Raw genomic sequence first — 23364 nt, 5'->3', positions numbered from 1 at the left:
GAATTAACTGGAGTTCAAAATGGTTAGGATCATATAATTTGAACAGCCATTTTAAAAAGCTGTTTCTGCCCACTAATTCCAAATATTGACTAACTGACTCGCCTTACAAGGAAAATTTGGATAGTCTAGGCTTGCGTCAGTTGGCATTTAGGGGAGGAAGAGGCAACTTGACTGAAACACTGAAGATCCTGATGTTGTGGCCATTTCGGAGACATGGATAGAGCAGGGACAGGAATGGTTGTTGCAGTTCCCAGGATTTAGATGTTTCAGTAAGAACAGAGAAGATGGTAAAAGAGCAGGAGGTGAGGGATTGTTGGTCAAGGAAAGTATTACGGTGGCACAAAGGACGTTTGAGGACTCATCTACTGAGGTAGGATGGGTTGAGGTTAGAAACAGGAAAGGAGAGATCACTCTATTGGCAATTTTCTATAGGAAGGCAGGGTGTAGATTGCAGAGCTAGAAATGTGTTGCTGGAAAAGCGCAGCAGGTCAGGCAGCATCCAGGGAACAGGAGAATCGACGTTTCGGGCATAAGCCTTTCTTCAGGAATCCTGAAGAAGGGCTTATGCCCGAAACGTCGATTCTCCTGTTCCCTGGATGCTGCCTGACCTGCTGCGCTTTTCCAGCAACACATTTCCAGCTCTGATCTCCAGCATCTGCAGACCTCACTTTCTCCTCATAGATTGCAGAGCATTTGGCTTTGATTTTTATGTTGTCATTGTATTCAGGAATAGTGCCAGAAGACTGGAGGATAGCAAATGTTGTCCCCTTGTTCAAGAAGGGGAATAAAGACAACCCTGGTAATTATAAACCAGTGAGCTTTTCTTTTGTTGTGGGTTAAGTGTTGGAAAGGGTTATAACAGATAGGATTTATAATCATCTAGAAAGGAATAATTTTATTAGGGATAATCAACATGGTTTTGTGAAGGGTAGGTCATGCCTCACCAATTTTATTGAGTTCTTTGAGAAGGTGATCAACAGGTGGATAAGGGCAAAGCAGTTGATGTGGTGTATATGGATTTCAGTAAAGTGCTTGATAAGGTTCCCCATGGTAGGCTATTGCAGAAAATACGGAAGCATGGGATTGAGGGTGATTTGGCTGTTTGGATCAGAAATTGGCTACCTGAAAGAAGACAGAGGGTGATGATTGATGGGAAATGTTCGTCCTGGAGTTCAGATACTAGTGGCATAACACAAGGATCTGTTTTGGGGACACTGCTGTTTGTCATTTTTATAAATGACCTGGATGAGGGTGTAGAAGGATGGGTTAGTAAATTTGCAGATGATACTAAGGTCGATAGAGTTGTGGACAGTACTGAAGGATGTTGCAGATTACAGAGGCGAAAATGTGTTGCTGGAAAAGCGCAGCAGGTCAGGCAGCATCCAAGGAGCGGGAGAATCGACGTTTCGGGCATGAGCCCTTCTTCTCCTGCTCCTTGGATGCTGCCTGACCTGCTGCGCTTTTCCAGCAACACATTTTCGGCTCTGATCTCCAGCATCTGCAGTCCTCACTTTCTCCTAGCAGATTACAGAGGGACATAGATAAGCTGCAGAGCAGGGCTGAGAGGTGGCAAATGGAGTTTAATGTGGAAAAATATGATGTGATTCACTTTGGAAAGAGCAACAGGAATACAGAGTTACTGGGCTAATGGTAAGATGCATGGTAATGTAGATGAACAGAGAGATTTCAGTGTCCATGTACATAGATCCCTGAAAGTGCCACACAGGCTGATAGGGTTGTTAAGAAGGTGTACGGTGTGCTAGATTTTATTGGTAGAGGGATTGAATTTCAGAGCCATGAGGTCATGTTGCAGCTGTACAAAATTCTGGTGCGGTCGCACTTGGAGTATTGTGTACAGTTCTGGTCGCCGCATTATAGGAAGGATGCGGAAACATTGGAAAGGCTGCAGAGGAGATTTACTAGGATATTGCATGGTATGGAGGGAAGGTCTTATTAAGAATGGCTGAGGGACTTGAGGCTATTTTCGTTAGAGAGAAGAAGGTTGAGAGGTGACTTAATAGAGACATACAAGATGATTGGATAGGGTGATTAGTGAGAACCTTTTTCCTCGGATGGTGCTGGCTAGCATGAGGGGACACAGCTTTAAGTTGAGGAATGAGAGATTATAGGTCGGATGTCAAAGGTAATTTCTTTACTCAGAGTGCAGTAGGGGCATGGAACACCCTGTCTGCAAACAGCAGTCGACTTGTCAACCTTAAGGCATTTAAATGGTTATTGGATAAACATATGGATGAAAATGGAATAGTGTAGGTTAGATGAGCTTCAGATTGGTCCGTGCAACATTGAGGGCCGAAGGGTCTGTACTGCGCTGTTATGTTCTATGTTAAGATCACCTCTCATTGTTCAACATTCTACAAAATAGAATCCTTAGTGTGCAAAGAGGCCATTGGGCCCTTTAAGTATGCAGTGATCTTCTGAACGGCATCCCATCCAGATCCAGCCCCAACCCTATCTCCTTGACCCATGTTTACCATGGCTAATCCACCTCGCCTGCTCATCTCTGAACACTACGGGACAATTTAGCATTGCCAATCTACCTAACCTGCACAGCTTTGGTTTGTAGAAGGAAACCAAAGCACTCAGTAAAATCCCATGCAGACATGGGGAGAATTTGCAAATTCCAACGGGCAGTCACCAGAGGATGGAATCGAACTTGAATCTCTGGCGCTGTAAGGCAGCAGTGCTAACCAGCGAGCCTGTGTGTTGCCCTGATAGCTCAGTGGTTAGCACTGCTGCATACAGACCCAGTTTCTTCAATCACTATGATATAATCAATAAAAAGGCCATAGTATTCAAATATATAATCCTTTGAACCAAGCAGTAGGTAAATTAGCCAGAAAATAGGCTAAATTTGCGGCATTTAAGTTTGTTATACAAGACAGATAGAATACAAGATTACACCACTTACAAAATAAAGTGAATGCCACTTAAAGACCCAGAGAATGCTTTTTACTTGGAAGATTGCAAACCTTTGGAATTCTCAAGGAGCTGTGCAAGGTCAGTATTTGACCATGTTTAATGTAAACGTGGATAGATTTCTGATGAAAAGTGATGAAAAGGGTTATGGGGATGTGTTGGGCTAAAGGTATTAGATTAACCACAATAGTATTGAGTGGTGGAGCAGCCGCAATGGGCTGAATGGTCTACTCCTGTTCCTAAGAGGTGAAACCATGGTTGACTTCTCTACTTTTTTTACATACAGAAAAGGTCAATTGTGGAAGCTCTACTGCCACCCTAGCTGAGATCAGCCAACTCCCAAATACATGGAAATTATTTTGATTTGATTTATTTTTGCATTGTATCTCAGTATATGTGACAAGTATTGTTTTGCGTGCTAACCAGACAAATCATACTAGAGTAATAGAACAGAATACAGAGGAACCTTGATTATCCGAACAAGATGGACGGGCACTATGTCGTTCGGATAATTGATTATTCGATTAATTGACTGATTCAATGCCTCTCCTGTGGGGCTCTGAGTTTTCTGCTAAGGCGGTTCCCCATTCAGGAGACAAGGCAGCAGCACAACGCACCGCCCCCCCTGTAACCCTGTTTAACACCGTTCCCATCTGCTCCCCAAACCACACATACACCCACCCCAAAACCCTCCACCAGGGCAGCCAGACCGGACGCCAACAGTAAGATTACTGCTGCCTTTGTTTGGGGTGGGGGTGTGAGTCTCCTAAGCGTGCGTGCGTGCGTACACACACACACACACACACACGCACGCGCACACACGCGCACACACACACACACACACCCACCCACCCTTTTACTGCAATCTTTTGACAGCTTCCACCTTTGCCCTGTACAGGACAACGTTGGAGAGATTATCTGGGGAAGGGGGGTTTAGGGTTCACCCCTGTGAAGAACTCCAGGGAAAGTGTGGAGGGAGAGAGAGAGGGCAGGAGATCAGTCATTTGGAGACAGTGCCTGGGCTCCCATCGATGTACAGGACAGTTCTCAGCAACATTTCAGTAAGCTGAGGTCACTTTTAATCACTGTAAACAAAAGACGCGATCAGTGTTGGAAACACATCTTTGATGTGATGTTACTATCAGGACCTTGAGATCTTCTTCGGATAATCTGAAATTTGGATAATTGATATTCGGATAATCGAGGTTCCTCTGTACAGTGTTACAACTACAGAGAAGGCACAGAGAAAGATCAACTGTAAAATATGAGGGGTCCGTTCATAAGTCTGATAACAGTGGGAAAGAAGGCTAAGGCTAAGGAATTATATTTGGGAGTTGGCTGATCTCAGCTAGGGTGACAGTAGAGCTTCCACAATTGACCTTTTCTGTATGTAAAAAAGTAGAAAAGTCAACCATGGTTTCACCTCTTAGGAACAGGAGTAGACCATTCAGCCCATTGCGGCTGCTCCACCACTCAATACTATTGTGGTTAATCTAATACCTTTAGCCCAACACATCCCCATAACCCTTTTCATCACTTTTCATCAGAAATCTATCCACGTTTACATTAAACATGGTCAAATACTGACCTTGCACAGCTCCTTGAGTTTTCAAACTTCTGCAGCTTCTACCTGATGGGAGAGGATGAAAGAAAGTATAAATGGGTGGAAGGGGTCTTTGATTATATTGGCTGCTTTCCTGAGGCAGTGGGAAATGTAGATGGAGTCAATGGAATGAAGGTTGGTTTTCATAATGGATCAAGCGGTGTTTACAATTTTCTGTAATTTCTTGCAATCTTGAACGCAGCAGTTGCCATACCAAGCTGTGATGCATCCAAATAGGATGCTTTCTGTGGTGTATCTATAAAAATTGGTAAGAGTCATTGTGTACATGCAGAATTTCCTTAGCCTTCTGAGGCAGTAGAGGTGTTGGTGTGCTTTCTGACTGTAAGATCAGCATAGTGATAATCCATTGAATAATCTTTGTTGGTGTCCTCATTGGTTGTTTTCAATGCCAATGTTTGGAAATATCTCTTTGGTTACTGACTTTGATTTTGATAAACAAACGAAAGAGCCATTCAAATTTTAAAACCTATCAAAGATTTTTCTTGTTGCCATTTTATCATATGCCTTGTCACTTCAGCAGTTTTCGCAATGTACATCAATCCAATGGTTGGAATTCCAATGGTTACAGACAAGGAATCATCATACTTCTGTTTATGTATAATACTAATATTTCAACTCTTTCAATCAGAGAAAGAAAAATAAACCTTTGACCGCTTGAAGGCTTTTTAAAAAAATATACCCAGGTTGGGGGAAAAGGCTTAATTTTGGTGGATGAATACCAGAGGAAAGACAAACAGAGTGGACAGTGATAAAGTCAGGTTGCCAGAGAAATTAATATGAGTATTGAATAATAGCCCGAAACTCCCCTTGCTCTTAGTTTTGTAGAGATACCCACAAAAATATATACTCCACAGTTCCACCATAGCCTGCAGCATAAAAGAAATGGAAAACCACAGCTGCAGGATTTCAAAGATTAGAATAACCAAATATTTAAGTTAAAGTGCACTACGTAGTTATAAAAATAAATCAAAAAGGCAGGCAATTAGGGTAAAATGTTTCAGTGACCTAGGTCTATCAGTACAGTTTGTAACCAACAGCACAGCTGCACTAACAAAATTCCTCTTGATTAGCTAAACAAGCAAAGCATGAGGTCTCTTGATGGCTTTCTCTAACTTTGCCTTCAATTCAGCTGCAAAGATAGTTCAACAGTCTGTATACACAATGCTACATATAAAGTACTTAGTGAATGAAATAGGTTTGTTTACCTTTTGCATTAAAACTTGGCAATTGCTCAGCTTTAAATTAAGTCATTTTTATGTCATTTCTTTACATCCTCACTCCGCTTTTTGAGTGGATAACTTAGAAATCTATTCATACAATAAAGAGCATTTTTTGACAAAAAGTAGTCTTCACTTAAAAACTGAATTTTTCTGAATTAATCTTGAACAAACTTTTGAGGTTTCACATGACTTTTCTTTAGATTTAGTTTTGAAGCTAAATAAACTCAATTACATTATTGCCACCCACAAATAGTGACTTTTCCCTTGGATAACATAAAACTCAAAACTTTCAGTATGAATCCTTTCAACGTTGCCAAAGATTTTACTGACTAATTGAACTTATCCAACTCAAGGAGTTGCTTTGCCTCACTGATTTCATCAACTCCACATAAAGACTGCAAGAGCTTAAAGTTCTAAATTAACACCTAAATCAACTGGACCTACCAGAACAACAGGCTGCTAAGGTATTTTAAACATCGATAAGACGAAAACAAAATGCTCCAGCAGAGAGGCAAAGTCCCTACATAACTATAGCATATTGTTTAGCTACAGTAATCTATATAGTTCTACTTACGTTTTAAAACCATATAATTTCAGCACAAGTATTAAGTATGCAGAGTTTGAAGTCACTGTATTTCTGGATCATTGGAACAATTTACCGCTGTGCGTTATTATAAATCTTACCCTTCTTTTCCTCTACCTTTTCAAAGATAAAAGGCAGATAAAATGCAATAAAGTTAATTTTGGAACTCAAAACTAAGAGAATTAGATTTAGCCTACTTGTGCCTGTGTCAGCTCTCTAAAGAGTGTTTTTCTTGACTTTTTCCTATATCCATGAAGTTTTCCCTTTCTAAAATAGCAGCATATCTAATGTGTAACAACCAAAGACAGTTCTCCTGTAGCATTTTCCTTTGTGGAGATAGGTCTGTGTCACTCTGAAATGGTCCATTTACTTACCAACTAATGAAACTCAACAGCACAATGGTGAGCATAAAAAGATTTAGCTACATAAAAGAGGATGAACTATAGAGTTTATGGCATTATCAGCAATTTTTGTGCAAAGTTTCCTTTGTATTGTAAATTTTTTTTTTACTGTTTATGAGGGTTGAATACCAAAAGTTTTAGGTTGACAACCAATGGTGGTTATATTGATGAGCAATAGGAGGTTTTGAATTAAGAAGATTGACTGTACTGGGAAAAACAAATTCCACGATTCCCTGTTACTGTACCCAACATTGCAGTTACTCTTGCTGCCTATCACTCATTGCAATATAATAAAAGGTTTGCTGGTGACATGGGTTTTCCTTATGCAATTAAGGGATGACTGGACAGATCTGAGAAAGTGAAAATATGATAAAGTAATGATTAAAATATACTATTTTATTATTAAAGCCCAACATCAGACAAAATTAAATAGTAGCATTTCCTTAAATTAAACTCCGTGGCGATCAAAAGTACCTAGGAATTTGTTTAAGATCAATCAAACCGAAGGCTGATTGATTTTGATTAAAAGAAACAAGGTCAGTAATTTTACAGATAAAGCAAAACATCGGAGTTATAGTTTAAAGAAAAGGGCATTCAAGGAAAAGGAAATCCAAGGTACAAGGGAGAGCTAACTAAAGAGTGTTCAAAGTCAAAGGTTGGCTGATGGAAGTTGCTTCATTTAGTCACTAACAAACTATCTGAAGCAAAGCAAACACCAGGTCAAAGCAAGCCTCACATTAAAGCAATCTCTCCAACTTTTGTACTGATGTGTTATGCTTTTAGATGCACACCAGTTTTCTAACACCTGGTTACAATAATAAACATATAAAATAATTCCACTTATCGTGTGTCTTTAATTTGGATAATCACCCAAAAGACATCACAAGTGGTGTAAGAAAAAATATGGATACTATAACTAAAAACAGAAATATTAGGAAGGGTCACCAAAATAAAATGAATAGTACAACTGAATGGATTCAAGATTGGAATTGCCTAGCCTGTGGTCTAGGTGCCTAGTGACAGGACCACAAATGATGGGACAAGGGAGAAGTATCCAAGAGGACAAGCTAAGTTTTGGGAAACGGGAGCGAAGCTGAAGCAGTGTATACTATATAAAAAGATCATGGAGTGGCTTCAAAAATGGATGAGACTTTTAAATTCTCAGCTCGAGGGTACTTGCATTTGGTGTAGGTGACCAAGTGATGGGGCTGGAGGAGGGGCACAAAATTGGATTGGGATGTGTTGGGGAGCCTGACATTTAACATTTACCCAGCAGTTAAAATTGCCCCATCATCTCTCAACTGCAGTCTAACATTACCTTGACTTTCATTAGAGAGAGTATCATTTCAATTCAGTGACAAACTACATTTAAAGTACTCAATAAAGATAGTGGTCAGTTAGTGAACTTTCATTTGAATAATTTTGAAAAGAAACAATACTCCTAACACTGTCTTGTCACAACTAAATCGACTGAGTTAAGAATGTTTGCACCACACAATTTGTTTTTGAGGTCAACATCATCTACAATAAGGTGCAGTCATCAGCATCATTGGAGGTTGATCACTGAGTTTTCCTATCTACAAACCAAAAACAGGAGTGGTCATTTAGCCAATTATGTCTATTCTGCAACTTTTGTCAACCATGACAAGTGTTCATCTTTTTTTAATCACAACATGAACATAATATTCTATGTTAGCTATAATACATACGTTGAATGGGCTTAAAGATCCCTCAAGATCTTTTGTTAAAATACCTTAATTTGTCGAAAACATGTACAAGTCAGAACTGTTATGATTAGTGATATATTGAAAACACTGCAATGATTTGCAATTTGATTCTATAAAATCTTACCTATTGTTTTTGACTTATCCAACTGATGACAAAGGATATTGAGAATATCAAGAAACGTTGCTCTGGTAAGGAAACATGAGTTCTGCCTAGAAAACAATAAATCAAGAACAATCAACAATGTAAACTAATTACAGGATAAACATCTATTTGATTTCAACAAAAGCAAACTATCATGCAACTAGTGAGAAAATAACAAATTGAGTTCATGATATCCACAAGAGGGAAAGGGAAGTGGACCAAAATCAACACTGGAACGTTGAATTGTATTTCAGACAGTTGGTTGAGTTGAAATGATTAAACGGTAGCAAAATCAGAACAAAAGATTTAGAAAAAGATTTACTTGACTAAGAATTTTTGTTGTTATAATCGGGGGTATTTTCTTTGCATACTGCGTTGTTTTTTTTATATATAGTCATATCAGTGCTTAGCCAGATCAATTCTGAAAATATGCTTACCTTTATATTTTTATCAAGAAATGGAATACATTTAAACTATAAGTGGGCTTTAAAAATGCTAAGTTTTATTTTTGATAGACCAGAGCAGATGTATTCAGGAAAAACCAGAATCATTGACAAGCAACAACATATTTTTGTTCAAGGATCAGCAAAGTATTTACAGTTGAGACTGTCCACCCTGTATTTAAAATAAAAGTCTGTCACAACTTAGTTAGGTTGTAGCTCTTATCTCACTAACTAACAAAAACAAAGTGACAGATGTCAAATATTTTTCATCAATAGGTTCTAATTATTGGCAGCTATGACTTGGACTGATACATAATGTACAAGACCTAAAAAAAACGATAATGCTTACCAATGAAAACTGGGTGGTTGAGTGGGCAAGAACAAAACCTTTCACTTTTAGGAGTTAACTAAAATGCAATCCAAATTGATGGGAATAAAAATTTATCTCTCATGGATGGTTAAAATACTCCCAAGTGAAATAAGTGTAGGCAGTTTCAATCTATCCCAGAGTATCAATCTCTCACTGATTGAAAACTGATAATTCAGCCATGTCATTCAGAGACCACAATGGTGGTTTGGATGGGACATGAAAAATGGTGTACTGATAAAGTGGGAGCGTTGGATTTCAAACCTGTTGGTAGTGTTAGTGGACCTTTAGTTTGTAACCAACGCCTATTATGGTGGCTTGCACAACAGGTAGTCAAAAGCTTGAAGTGTTCTATTGTCAAGTATCAATCTCTCTTCAATTCATAAATGTCTTTCAGTGAAATTCATATTGGTTCATTCTACCACTTTAAGAGTATATTGGGGGAGCTATGGTGCACTGACTAATTGAAATGTATAAAATTACAACAGGGTTAGACAGACCCATGAAGAGAGGGTGACTTCCCTGGTTGGGAAATCAAGAACAACACAATTCAGGATACAGGGTAGGTCATTTAGGACCAAAATGAGAAAAGATTTCTTCGCTCAAAGGATAATGAACCTGTGGAATTTCCTATCACCAAAGATTATGGAGATCAAGTCACTGAATATATTCAAGAGAGGAAGACACAAACTTTTAGATATGAAAGACACCTAGGGATATGAAGAGAAAGTGAGAATATGGCATTGAGATAGAGAATCAGCCATGACCATACTGAATGGCAAAGCAGGCTTCTAAAGGTGAATGGCCTACTCCTGCTCCTATTTGCGACGTTTCTATACCATAAACTCTGATTAATTTCACAAAAATCACAGTACTTTCCTCAAGAGTTATTCTATTCCATGGTGTAACCAGGGCTTCTGCCAAAATAATTAATAAAATGAGAGAATCTGGAGCAAATTCACTCAAATTATCTTATGGAAGACTGTTCAAAACTCATGACATTTTCTTGCATTTCATACAAATCGTGCAAACTCTTCAAGGTACATTCATTTGTGTCTTTTCCTTATAAAGGCCACTAATCTTAAGAAGGTGATTAGTGTGCAATTTTTTCTTTAAGTCCAGAAAAGATATTTTATTGTTATGTGATCATGAACCAAACAATCAAAGGAAAGCTCCCCCACTATGTGGGTTCCTTTTGAGAATCCAGTTCCATCACCTGTTGCATATGATACTCTCCAGTTATGTGCCAATGTTGGCTTTAGAAGTAAAGTGGAGCTGCGACCCCAAGTGGGTTTATCAGCTGAACCTTTGGCAGTGTGAGCTTGGAAGTAGGAATGGCCTCTGTGGAGCTCTAACCAAGTTATAACAGCTGTAAAATTTTCATCCTATCTAACAGTTCTCACTGTGGAATTACAATAACTTTCAAGCTTCAAAATGAGATCACAGAGGGAAAAGTTTTGGGAAACACTGAAGCAAAAGTATTGCTGAATGAAAGGTGGTGGTGCACATGAAAACTTTTGGCTGTGTATTCTCTCTTCTATCATACATTGTATAGTACAATTAGAACATTTCCGATATTTTTGTAAATGTCCGCATGGATTTAGTACTGTTAAAATATCTCTAACTACTATCCTTTATGGATAGATATGTGCTGCTATTTATAGTAATGTTTGTGCCTTAACTTAAGTTAACTGTTCTTTGGGGGGGGGGGGGGTGGAATATTAGGTGAAAGGATAACATACCACAGTTGCAATCACACAGAACATTCGTGGCTTTAGCCAATTTGCAAAATAAGCCTTTTATGTGCATAAGCACTATGTGAAAGAAAGCAACAATGGATTGTAAAAGTCAATTAGAAGTGACAATACTGAATAGATCTGCTGAATTGAACTTGCATGCTAGAAAAATAATTTAGGAAAGAAAAATCAGTGGAATCTACTGTGCAATATGAGTGTGAAAACAACTTCACAGGATTATATTGCAAGTTCCATATAGATTCACTATATGAGTGCTATTTTTCAGTTACATCACTTAAAGCTTCAAAGACCAATAATTTTTTTAAAAATCATTTCCATATACATAACATACCAAGCATTTTCTTGTGTATCAGCACACTGCAATAAAGTAGTTGAGTGTACCTTTTTATCAAGATTCTCATGAGAGAGACTGGTCTATGAACTCAACTGAAATTTACATTTCTTTTGTGAAGTGAGAGTTGGAGGGTTTCTCACTGTAAGGACCAGAGACTTCTCTTGCTATATCTTACCAAACCTGTGTCAGTAATTGTCCATCACACCTTTATGGAGTCTCTCACATTTGATTTCCACTCAACCTTATCAAGTCTATTCCTAGGCTAAACATGCCACTCATTGGCTGTTTCAGAATTCACTGGCAACCCTTGTGGTTGTACTATTTTAAACAGCCTGTTGCAGACGTGAACGGGCACGGTCAGTCTGGAGCTACCCTGCACAGATGCTGACATTTGCCCCAGACATGGCAGACGTGAAACTGGGGATCTTCATTTTGTGGACAGGGCACTGGAGGCCCTGTTGGATAGAGTAGTGCCAACACAGGACTTCATCCACCCCCACAACCAGCAGTGGAGGCCACAACACCATACCATGTCAGCCGGTCCAAGGGTGCCTGGACTGGTATCAGAGGCTGGCCTTCACTTCCTGTGCCAGGAACACTACAGCAAAGACCTGCTGACAAATATATTAACTTTTCTGGATCTGTTTCTATGTCAAACAGCAAGGTAAGCCAGCAGAAGTATGAGCATGTAATATCTAACTGAGGGGACAAAGTGCAAAAAGGCAACACAAAACAAGATGTGGAGGAGGAGCAGGTGTTGGACTGAGTGAACAAAGTGAAAAATCACACAACACCAGTTTATAGTCCAACAGGTTTACGTGGAAGCACTAGCTTTCGGAGTGCTGCTCCTTCATCAGGTAGCTAGTGAGGCAAGATCATAGGACACAGAATTTATAGCAAAAGATCAAAGTGTTATAAAATTGATGTGATGTTTTGAAAAAACCTAGATTGCTGTTAAGTCTTTAATCACTTAGAATGGGTTGTAGGTTTTGATTGTAAGTTGATATGTAAGTCCCAGAACTTCTTTCACGTCACATTACTGAGATAACTTCAGGTCTTATTTTTAAAAATGGTGACATCTTAGCTCAGACAATGCATTAGAAGTGTAAGGTTAGAGTCTGTCTGTATTCCAAACTTGAGTCAGACTGGTTCTATTTCCAAAGTACGACTTTATTAAATGTCACTCTACTCCCAACCTTCCTCCGACTCAAAAAAGATCCATTGACATTACACTCCATTTTCTGCAGTACTACACCCACGTTGCTAATGTCCCTTTTATATCATATGCTAGAACCTTTTTCACAAGTCTCTTATTTCGCACTGTATCAAATGCCTGCTGGAAATCCATTTATATCACATCACCAACATTACCCTCAGGGGGAGGACAATTTTAATATGTTAAGTCTGGATCTGACCAAAGTGGACTGGAAGCAGCTACTTGCAGGAAAACATTCATCAGAATATTTGGACTCATTCAAAAAGGAAACAATGAGAATGTTAGGCTAACATGTTGCATGTAAAAGTGAAGAGAGACACTACCAAATCCAGAGAACCCTGGATTTGGAGAAATGTACTGGATTGGATATGGAAAAAGGGAACCTTGTGGTAGATACTGAGAGTTCAAAATACCAGAAGTACTCAAAGGGTATAGAAAAAAGCATGGTGTACTTAAACAAAAATTAGGAAAAAGACAAGGAAACATACAAAATACTGACAGTTAAAATAGAGCAAAATTCGAAGGCATTTTAGCAATATATTTGGGGCAAGAGGGTAACCAGGGTAAGAGTAGGGCCCTTTAGGGACAGAAGTGTGTGGAGTTGGAGTCCATACATAAGGTTTTGATAAGTACTTTGCATCTATTTTCGTCTTAGAGATAGTTGATATAGGAATTAAATTAGGTGGGGGGACTGTGATATTCGTGAACAAATTACAGGTTAGGGAGGAGGGGTTACCCATTTGAAAGAGTTTAAAATGAATAAGTTGCCAGGCTCAGATGGGATATATCCCAAACTGTAGTAGGAGGCAAGGAAGGAGATCGCAGGGGCCTTGACATTAATTTTGAAAATCTCTCTGGCCACAGGAAAGGTGCCAGAACACTGGAGGACAGCTAATGAAGTAATATAATTTAAGAAGAGTGTTAAGGATAAACAGGATAACTATAGATCAGTGAGTCTAAAATCAGTGGTAGGGAAACTAACAGGAAAAAAAGTGAGGGACCCAAAATTAATGCGTATTTGGGAAGGGAAGGATAGTAAGCATGGGGATTCATGAAGGGGAGATCATGTCTTACAGGTTTGACTGAGTTTTCTGAGTGGTTACCAAGTATGTCAATGAGGATGGTGCAGTTAGATTTCAGTCAGGCTTTTTACAAGGTGTTGCATGGGAGACTGGTCAAAAAGGTAAGAGTTCATGGGTTCTAGGACAATTTGGAAAATTGGATCTATAATTGGCTCAGTTCAGGAGACAAAGGGTGATGGTTGAAGGCTATTTTTGTGTCTAGAAGTCTGTGGCCAGTGGAGTACTGCATGATGTGGTGCAGGTTCCCTTTGCGTCTGGAGTGTACATGAATGATTTAATCACAAATCTAGGAGGTTTAGTCAGTAAGTTCACAGATGAAACTAAAATTGACCATGTGGTAAATAGTGAGGATGAAAGCCTTGAAGTATAGGATGATATAGACAGGATGATCAGATGAGCAGAATAATGGCAAATGAAAATTAATCCACATAAGTGTAAGGTGATGCATTCCGGGAGGACTAAAAATCATGACAATATATGATAAATGGTAGGACTCTCGTAAGTAAAGACATACATTGCTGTGCATGTCCACAGGTCATGACAGGACAGGTGGATAAGATAGTTACAAAGGTATATGGGATACTTGCCTTTATTAGTCAAGGCACTGAAGATAAGAGCAAGGATGTTATGATAGAGCTGTAAAAGATATTAGATCAAATCTGGACTATTATATGTTTTTCTCATCATCACAATATGGGAAGGATGTGATTACATGAGAGAGGACACAGAGGAGATACATCAGGATTTTGCCTGGGCTGCAGTGTTTCAGCTACATAGAGAGACTAGACAGGCTAGTGTATTTTCCTCAAAGCACAAAAGCTCAAGGATGGATTTGATTGAGGTGTACAAACTTACGATGACCATAGATAGGAAGAATCCATTCCCCTTGGTTGAGGGGTTAATAACCAGGATGCAGGAGGTTTAGAAGGAATTTTTTAAGGTAAAGTTAAAGTTGTCAGTCCCAGGGGACCACAGGATTGCTCTCTCATTAAAGAGACAGACAACTGGTGGTGGTTTAATCTTAGGATCAGCAAGGGAGGTTGAGAAACAGAAACCTTCATGGTAGCCTCAGCTAGTGCTGGAATTCAATTCACAGCATTGGCATCACTCTACTCACAAACCTGCTGCCCAGACAACAGACCTAAGGAAGAATCGTTTTATCGACAGGGTGTCAGTATTCACTGTGTGAAACGGTGGTAGAGGCAGGGACCACCACACCATTTAAAAAGGATTGAAATTACCACTTGAAATGCCTTAGTATTGCAAGGCTATGGGCTCATGGCTAGAAAGTTGAACTAGAGTAGACAGGTGCTTGATGACCACTGCAGACTTGATGGGCCTTTCTACATGCTGTAAAAATCTATGGCTCTAAAATTTCATAACACCATCTGACAGACTTAAATGGTCTGATAAAGAGGGGAAATGCAGAGAAACCTGCTGGGCTGAATGCTTATCATGAGTTTTGCCAGCTGTGGTTAAATGCTGATTGTGGTAAGATGAGGCTCTTAAATAAGATGTAATTTCCAATTTAAGGGCCTGCTTAACACTATCCACGCTGTTGATGTAATGTTGAAGAGGCAGGAGCAGGCAAGAAGGTTGCAGGTAGGCTGCCCCCTGGATTTAAGGAGTGTCTCCTCCTACCCTCCCAACCCCCATTGGCCTTCAAACCTGACAGCTGTGAATTAAATCCAGTCCTATACCTACTGTGTCTCATCCCTTAATTCACAAATAGCCTGAGATCGAAGAGTTTTCCTACACAATAGGCAGAAGTACCCTGTCAAATTGAAACATCACTAGATTTGCATCTTAACCTCACTTTATTCGGGTCCTCTTAAAAAGACAGAACTCAAAACATTACATTTCCATTGCCATTACATATTGCATTGCTGGGTGCCAACTGTACTCCACCTCCCCACAAAGGCTATAGTCTAGCTGATGAACCAACCCATCCTCTTAGTGACAGACTAAGACATTTGGACTGGGCAAATGAAAGGGGAAGGGTTTCAATGACTCATTAAATTTAATCTATCATTAATCCTTTCCCAAACTGCTGTAATAGTTGCAGTTGTCGGCGAGGTTTCCTCTTCAAAAAATTCTTCAGAAGATACATTGATCTCAAGCTCTCTTTGATTCCCTGACTCTGCATTGTCATCTGCACTGTCAGTAGTAGTACCCGTCAATTCTTCTGTGCTTCCATTCTTCTTAACAGCAGAATCAAGAGCAGGGAAACAAAATACAATTTGGGTCAAATAACAAACACACTTTCATTAACAGAGTTTCTAGTACATCAGAAATTCTGGGCTCCAGACCACTTAAGTGCCTTGATCTGGAAAATGAGCACAAGAGCTAAATGCAAGAGACCAAAGAAAACCAATAGCATTTCACATTAAGGCAGCATTTGACTGATCATGACACCAAAGTGCGAAACAAAATTCAAGTTAATGGGAACATCGCCCAGAATCTGCAGTTATAACTGATGCACGCAAAAGCAGCTGGAGTTGTGGTTGTCAAAGGTCAATCATTACAGTCTTAGGATATCAATTCAATAGTCTCTCAGGACTATTGATCTTTGGTTTTACCACCTTCAACTCCATCGTCAAATATCCCAATCATAGGTCACAAGAGCATCATTACTTTAGAACAAAGGCGAAGGAACTGCAGAATAGTTCCAGCGCAAGTGGGAGTATACATTTAATGGTAAGGTCCCAAAGCATATAGATGAAGACTTACTTAGAGACTCAAATCATCATTGCCTAAAGGACAATAATTTCCGCAAATTATTGAAGATATTTAGGGGTGAGGTTAAAACTGTGTGTAACTTTGTACAATAAGAAATTACATTACAATTTACAAAATATATAGACCTTGATGTTATCACATATATAGAGAAATTTGAGATACTGGGACTGTTTCTGTAAAGAAGAGATGGATAAGGAAAAGAAAAGATGATTTTTAAAATTATGAATATTCTGATTGAATGAACAGGAAGAAGTCAGATTAGTGATATGTTCGATTTCTTTAAAATTACCAGTAGATAAGGATGCCAGTTTGGAGACATTGCTTTTACAGATGGTTGTTGGAACACTGATTGCTTTGCTGCAGGGAATGTTATCGGTGAGACCAATACATCTTCAGAGAGAAAAGTGGACAAACATTTGAAGCAGAGGAAAACACAAGGACACTGGGAGATTGGGCAGGACTATTAATTTCCTACTGCTACATTAAAGAGCCAGCACAAACATGGTGGGAAAAATTACCTCTTTCTATTTGGAATCTTCTGTGGTTCTTAGATAGCTGAATTGTCTGGGTCAGAGATCTGGAGAAAATCTTTGGGCATTATCTCTAGATAAGTTCATAAGGTATAGGAGCAGAATTAGGCCATTCAGTCCATCGAATCTGCTCCATCATTCGATCATGGCTGATATACTCCTCATTCCCATTTTCCTGTCTTCTCTCCATATCCCTTCAATTTATTACAAATTAAAAATCTGTCTAACTCCTCCTTAAATTTACTCATTGTCTCAGCATCCACCGTACTTTGGGACAGTGAATTCCACAGATTCACAACCCTTTTTCTCCTCAACTCTGTTTTAACTTTACTATCCCCTATCCTAAGTTAATGACCTTTCTTCCTAGAATGCCACACAAATGGAGCTCCATGTCCATTTTATCCACACCGTTGGTCATCTTGAATACCTTAATTTGATCTACCTCATTCTTCTAAATTTCAGAGAGTATGGGCCTAATGTATTTAATTTCTCTTCAAATTACAAACCCCTCATCTCCAGGATCAATCTAGTGAACCTCCTCTGAACTGCCTCCAATATCACTACATCTTTCCTCAAATAAGGGGACCAAAACTATTGGTCTCACCAATACCTTGTACAGTTGCAACAATACATCCTTAACTTTATATTCTATAAAAGCCTATATTCCATTCACTTTATTATCTGCTGTACCTGCATGCCAGTTTTCTGTGACTCATGAATTAGTACACCTAGATCCCTCTGCACCAGAGCATCCCAAAGTCTCTCCCCATTAAGATAATAGGTCACCTTTCCATTTTTTCGATCCAAATGCATGACCTTGTACTTATCCATGTTAACTCCATCTGCCACATTTTGGCCCACCCTTCTAACCTACCTAAATCCATTTAAGGTTCTTATTTCCTAACGGCAATTTACCACCTGCCTATTTTTGTGTTGTCTGCAAATTTGGCTATAGATCATTCTATTCTTGTATCTAAGTCATTAATGTAGACTGTAAATAGCTAGGATCTAAGGACCGAACCCTGTGGCACCCCACTAGATATATCTTGTCATCCAGAAAAAATAAATCCCAACTCTGCTTTCTGTCCCTCAGCCAGTCATCTATCCAAGCTAATAAATTACCCCTCATCCAATATGATCCAACCTTGTGAATTAACTGTTTTTCAAACGCCTTCCGGAAGTCCAGATAAATTACATCTACAGAATCCCCATTATTCACTTTGCTTTTTATTTCTTCAAAGAACTCTAGCAAATTAGTCAAACATGATTTGCCCTTCATAAAACCTGCTGACTCTGATGGATAGCATTTTAGCTTTCCAAATGTCCTGATATTGCTTCCTTGATAATTGGTTCTAACACTTTCCCAACAATAGATGTTAATCTAATTGGCTTGTAATTTCCCACATTTTATCTCCCTCCCTTTTTGAATAAGGGCTTTATATTAACCACTTTCCAATCCATTGGAACCTTTCCGTGTCCAGGAAATTTTGGAACATTGTAACCAATAGATCCACTATCTCTGCTGCCACTTCCTTTAAACCCCAGGATATAGGTTCATCAGGCCCAGAAAACGTGTCCATCCTCAATTCTAATAGTTTGCTTAGTACCTTTTCCATGCCAATGTTGACTGTTCTAAGTTCTACCTTATCTATTGCCTCTAGCTTGTCCGTTCTAATAGGAATGGTAATATTATCCTCAATCAATGATAACTGAGGCCAAATATTGAGTCAGCATCTCTGCCATCTCAGCATTCTCCATCCTTCTCAGATGGATAAATATTCCAGAAATGTGTTTAATTACTTTAAAAATGAAAGAATATTCATGCAGAGTACTGTCTCAGGAAATTACACAGGAAAGTTAAGGTTCATAAAAAGAATGAGCTAAAAGGACTTCTTCACAACTGGTATTTCTATTTTTATAACCAAACTTTTGTCTTCCTATTGATAACATTCAGAAAATTGTGAGATGTAGCATGGATTTAGGAATCTTTGAATGGTAAATTCAAAAGGTCTTACCCAGGCCCCTTCCATTCAAACTTCATGAAAACTAATGCCATCATTAACCTTCAAACTTACTCATCCTACATTCCAACTCATGGCTCTTCCATTCTTTCACCAATCAAAACACTTCACACAGAACCAGTGAGCCATATAGTAACACACGGATATTGGAATTGTTCATAAAAATAAAAATACATTCACAAATCTTGTTTCCAAAACAAGTTCTTCTAACTCTATAAAAGCATCTGAAAGACCATTAAAATATCAAAACTAGAAGATTCAAACACTTCACATCTTTTAATCCTTTGCAAATGAGCACTGCATCATTGATAAAAGAAACCACATAAAGAACAATTTATTACATAACCAATTCAAGTTATCAATCAAGCAAAGTCAAAGTTAACAATTCTCGCTAACTGTCAAAACAGAACCACTTGCTAAGATAATTCTTTTACAACTCTGGCATCTTAGTCAAGCATTCATAATGAGGACAAATGTAGAAACTCTTTCTGGAATGGTGCTGCTGCCTGGGTAGAAAACACCAAGCCTAAAGTTGTACATTTACTAATTGAGCCTAAATATTATAGTTACAGAATTGGTGGTGGGTTGCTGAATTTATTTAATAAAGGTTACATTTTGGACTGAGTTTTGTTTGTCTGGGTTAAAAATATTTAATATATTCTCTCTCCACATGCACATTTGATCAGGTGGAAGAACATTTTTCTCAATTTCTTACTGCAGTATTATCTTGCATTGTGCAAAATTTTTTTCTTATTCAACTATATGCAACAGATTTAAACAGAGAAAGTATAGCTTGGCACATCTAATGAAATAATTCCCAAATTCTCTTAGAAAATGAATGGCACTGGGTTTAATCTTTCATAAGATAGGCCAGGATAGAACAATTGTATGAATTATATTTCATTGTATAATGAAGTTTGATAACATGAATTCACGATCCAAAAATAATATACAAAAATGCCAAAGGTTACAAGTGATAGGAGACAGATGGTTCATATAGTTTTCCAACAAATTACTTGCAGTTGCATTGAACTGAAGTTGAATCGCAGTTAGTAAAATAGCACCAGGGTCACATTTGAACTTTCTGGCACACTCTACTGCACTAAACACATTTTTACTTGCATTCTGATTGAGAATAAGCTTTGATCCAGAACAGGAAGCTTAAAAGGTCAGGATGACATTTTTAAAAAAATATGATGCCGTGTAAGAATTTGTCGAGTTGCATATTTGCAACCTTTGCAGTTGGTTTCAAAATATTACTGACTTTACAATTAAGTAGGATCCCAATTATAAGCATCAGTTTGGGGGTTGTCAAGTTCTGCTTCACAAAACTAAAAATGTTATTATTTGCTATGCATTAAAATAAACTTGAATTTAGAAGCAAAACAGTTTGCATTTTAACCATACTTCAGTTTTACAATAACTACACTTCAGTTTTACAATGCTCAAATTGCTTATCTGAACTCAGCAAATAAGACAGAAAGTTGGTTCTGTATTTTTATCCATTTAATTTTATGGATTTAATTTTATACATTTTATTTTCTCCCTTCAGCATAACAGGCTCATTACGATCAGAAAAAGTCTCTGAATTATTATAACTTTTCAGAGAAAATCAATAATCAACTGGAAAATATTATTAAAATTGCTGCACAATTTGTTCACAAGTGATCAAGTAAAATTTTGCACTAATTTAACATCACTTAAACATTTTCACTGCGTTCATGATGCACATTCTCATGGACCAGCCTTTATGTTCCAGACAGTATATGACTGTATCTGTGTCGATCTGCATCACATTCGGACCCATTCAAAACCGGATGTTTATCCAACTTCATTTAAAAGCATAAATGTGGGAGAGATACAACATCTAATTACATTTCAGCACTTGGAAAGCTTTTATTGGTTTGTTCTAATGCAGAAGCAACAGCCTAGTGGTATTATAGCTGGACTGTTAATTTAGAAATAGGTAATGTTCGAGGGAACTCTGTGCAATGGAAGGAAACTGCCATTCTTACCTGGGCTGGACTACATGTGACTAGAGCAATGTGATTGACTCTTAACAATTAAGAATGGGCATAAATGCTGGCCTAGCAGCGACACCCTCATCCTGTGAATGAATAACTAAAAAAAAAATCAGCTGACGGTGAAGGTTCCTTTCATTAGTTGATGGAGAGGAAAGCCAACACAACTCATAATATAGCAGTCAGTCAGTCAACATCCTTAGAAACCACGAGAGTAACAATAAATGTGCATAAGTCAGATTGAACACAAAAATGAAAACTGAAAAAACTGCAGATGCTGGAAATCAGAAACAAAAACACAAATTGCTGGAAAAGCTCAGCAGGTCTCGCAGCATCTGTGGAGAGAAATCAGAATTAACGTTTTAGGTTGAGACACCTCTCCTCAGAACTGCAAAGTTTCTGCAAAGTGCATGATGCTTCTCAGATTCCTTCAATAGTTGCCACAATTACCCAAAATGATTAATTCCACATGACAGCAAGAAATGGCTGAATGGTCCAAATACAGCAAAGGCAGAGCTAGCTGCAATTGCAATTAAGCTGTTCCAGTAACACCAGCACTTAGTGAGTTTTGAAAAGATTTGTTGCTCAGGTTGAGATTCTGGATGTGAGTTTGCTTGCTGAGTTGGAAGGCACTTATTTGCCAATTTGAAAAATTTTCTGAGCAGGCATACTCCATTTCATCCCACTATGAATCTCATGTCTTTATCACTCATTAGTAGTTTCTAAATTCATATCCAGGTTCAACTGTGTTGCCCGTGCAATATAAATTGTTGTGTCAGATGTAATCTGGGTAATCAAAGATGGAGGACGGGAAAATTTTCTGGCTGTAACAGCTGCTCTTTTTTGAGGTATTTTAGGTGCTGGAGGTGATTTCCTCGAATTCCAGGAGCAGCAATTAGTGTTTCATATGCTGTTGCACTGTTTTGGAATTTTGGAAAAAAAAAGTCAAAACAACAGCAGTTTTAAAAGGGAGAAGGAGCAGACAAAGGAAGCATATGGTGAGGACAATGCAGGAGAGAGAGGACCTGCACGGTTACTGCCTTTGCTGTTTTGAATTCATGTATCACTGGACATTGGAGTGTGTCTGGGAAAATTAACAAACAGTAAAATTCACAACTATTCTTTGAGGAGCCTGTTTAGGCGAAGTTCACAGCACAGAGTCAGATAAGTTAATTGTTGTTTTAAGTACAAAGTTAACAATCACACAACACCAGGTTATAGTCCAACAGGTTTAATTGGAAGCACACTAGCTTTCAGAGCCACGCTCCTTCATCAGGTGATTGTGGAGGGCTCGATCGTAACACAGAATTTATAGCAAAAATTTGCAGTGTCATGTAACTGAAATTATACATTGAAGGATTGATTGTCTGTTAAGCCTTTCATCTGTTGGAATACAGTGATAGTTTCACTTCTTTCATGTGGCAATCACAAAACCCTTTTTTTTTAAAAGTTGCATTCTCGGATTAGCTGTCAACAATGGTGATAGATAGACAATGTGTTGAAGGTGTTAGCCCCCTGTGTTCTCTGTCTATGACCTGATGTTTAGATTGATTCCAATCTAAAAAGTGAAATAACAGAGTTTTACATAAATTCATGCAGTTTTTGAGCTCAGAGTTCGACATGAATCTAGTGGTTTTTGAGCAAAGTGCAATGTAACTCTGAAAGTACCAAAAAAATTCACCACAAACAATATATATGTGTGCATGTGGGTCTTTGTCTGTCTGTGTGTGTGTGTTCGACATGAATCTAGTGGTTTTTGAGCAAAGTGCAATGTAACTCTGAAAGTACCAAAAAAATTCACCACAAACAATATATATGTGTGCATGTGGGTCTTTGTCTGTCTGTGTGTGTGTCTGTCTGTCTGGGATGGGGATTGTGAGTGTGAGAAAGTGTGTGTGTGTGTAGTGAGTGCAGAGTGTCTTAAGTCTGTGAGGGGGTGCATGTGTGTATAAGGGTGTGTGTGGGTGTCTGTGTGCGCGTCTGTGTGTATCTGTGTGAGACTGTGTGTGTGTGTGTGTAGTGCAATGGTGATCACCTGTAATGTGACATGAACCCAAGGTCCCAGTTGAGGCCCTCCCTATGGGTACCGAACTTAGCTATCAGCCTCTGCTCAACCACTTTCCTCTGCTGCCTGTTCCGAAGTCCACCTTGGAGGATGGTCACCCGAAGGTCCGAGGCTGAATGTCCTGGACCACTGAAGTGTTCCCCAACTGGGAGGGA

At 38.7% G+C, this 23364-nt stretch overlaps 1 protein-coding gene and 1 long non-coding RNA gene across 4 annotated transcripts in view; one reads left to right on the top strand and one right to left on the bottom strand.

Moving 5' to 3' along the window:
• LOC122552759 (thyroid adenoma-associated protein homolog) overlaps positions 1–23364 on the bottom strand; it is a 381744-nt gene that overhangs the window by 116833 nt on the left and 241547 nt on the right. For all 3 annotated transcript variants that reach the window (XM_043695687.1, XM_043695686.1, XM_043695688.1), the window contains one exon: positions 8617–8702. In XM_043695687.1, the coding sequence (XP_043551622.1) occupies positions 8617–8702 (86 nt within the window). The remainder of the gene's footprint in view (positions 1–8616; positions 8703–23364) is intronic.
• Positions 1–23364, top strand: part of LOC122552760 — a 92416-nt gene that overhangs the window by 51649 nt on the left and 17403 nt on the right. The gene's annotated exons all lie outside the window — the stretch shown is intronic.

This window comes from Chiloscyllium plagiosum, chromosome 9 (assembly GCF_004010195.1).
Source record: "Chiloscyllium plagiosum isolate BGI_BamShark_2017 chromosome 9, ASM401019v2, whole genome shotgun sequence".
Taxonomy (NCBI): Eukaryota; Metazoa; Chordata; class Chondrichthyes; order Orectolobiformes; family Hemiscylliidae; genus Chiloscyllium; species Chiloscyllium plagiosum.
This window is presented reverse-complemented; position numbering and strand designations above follow the sequence as displayed.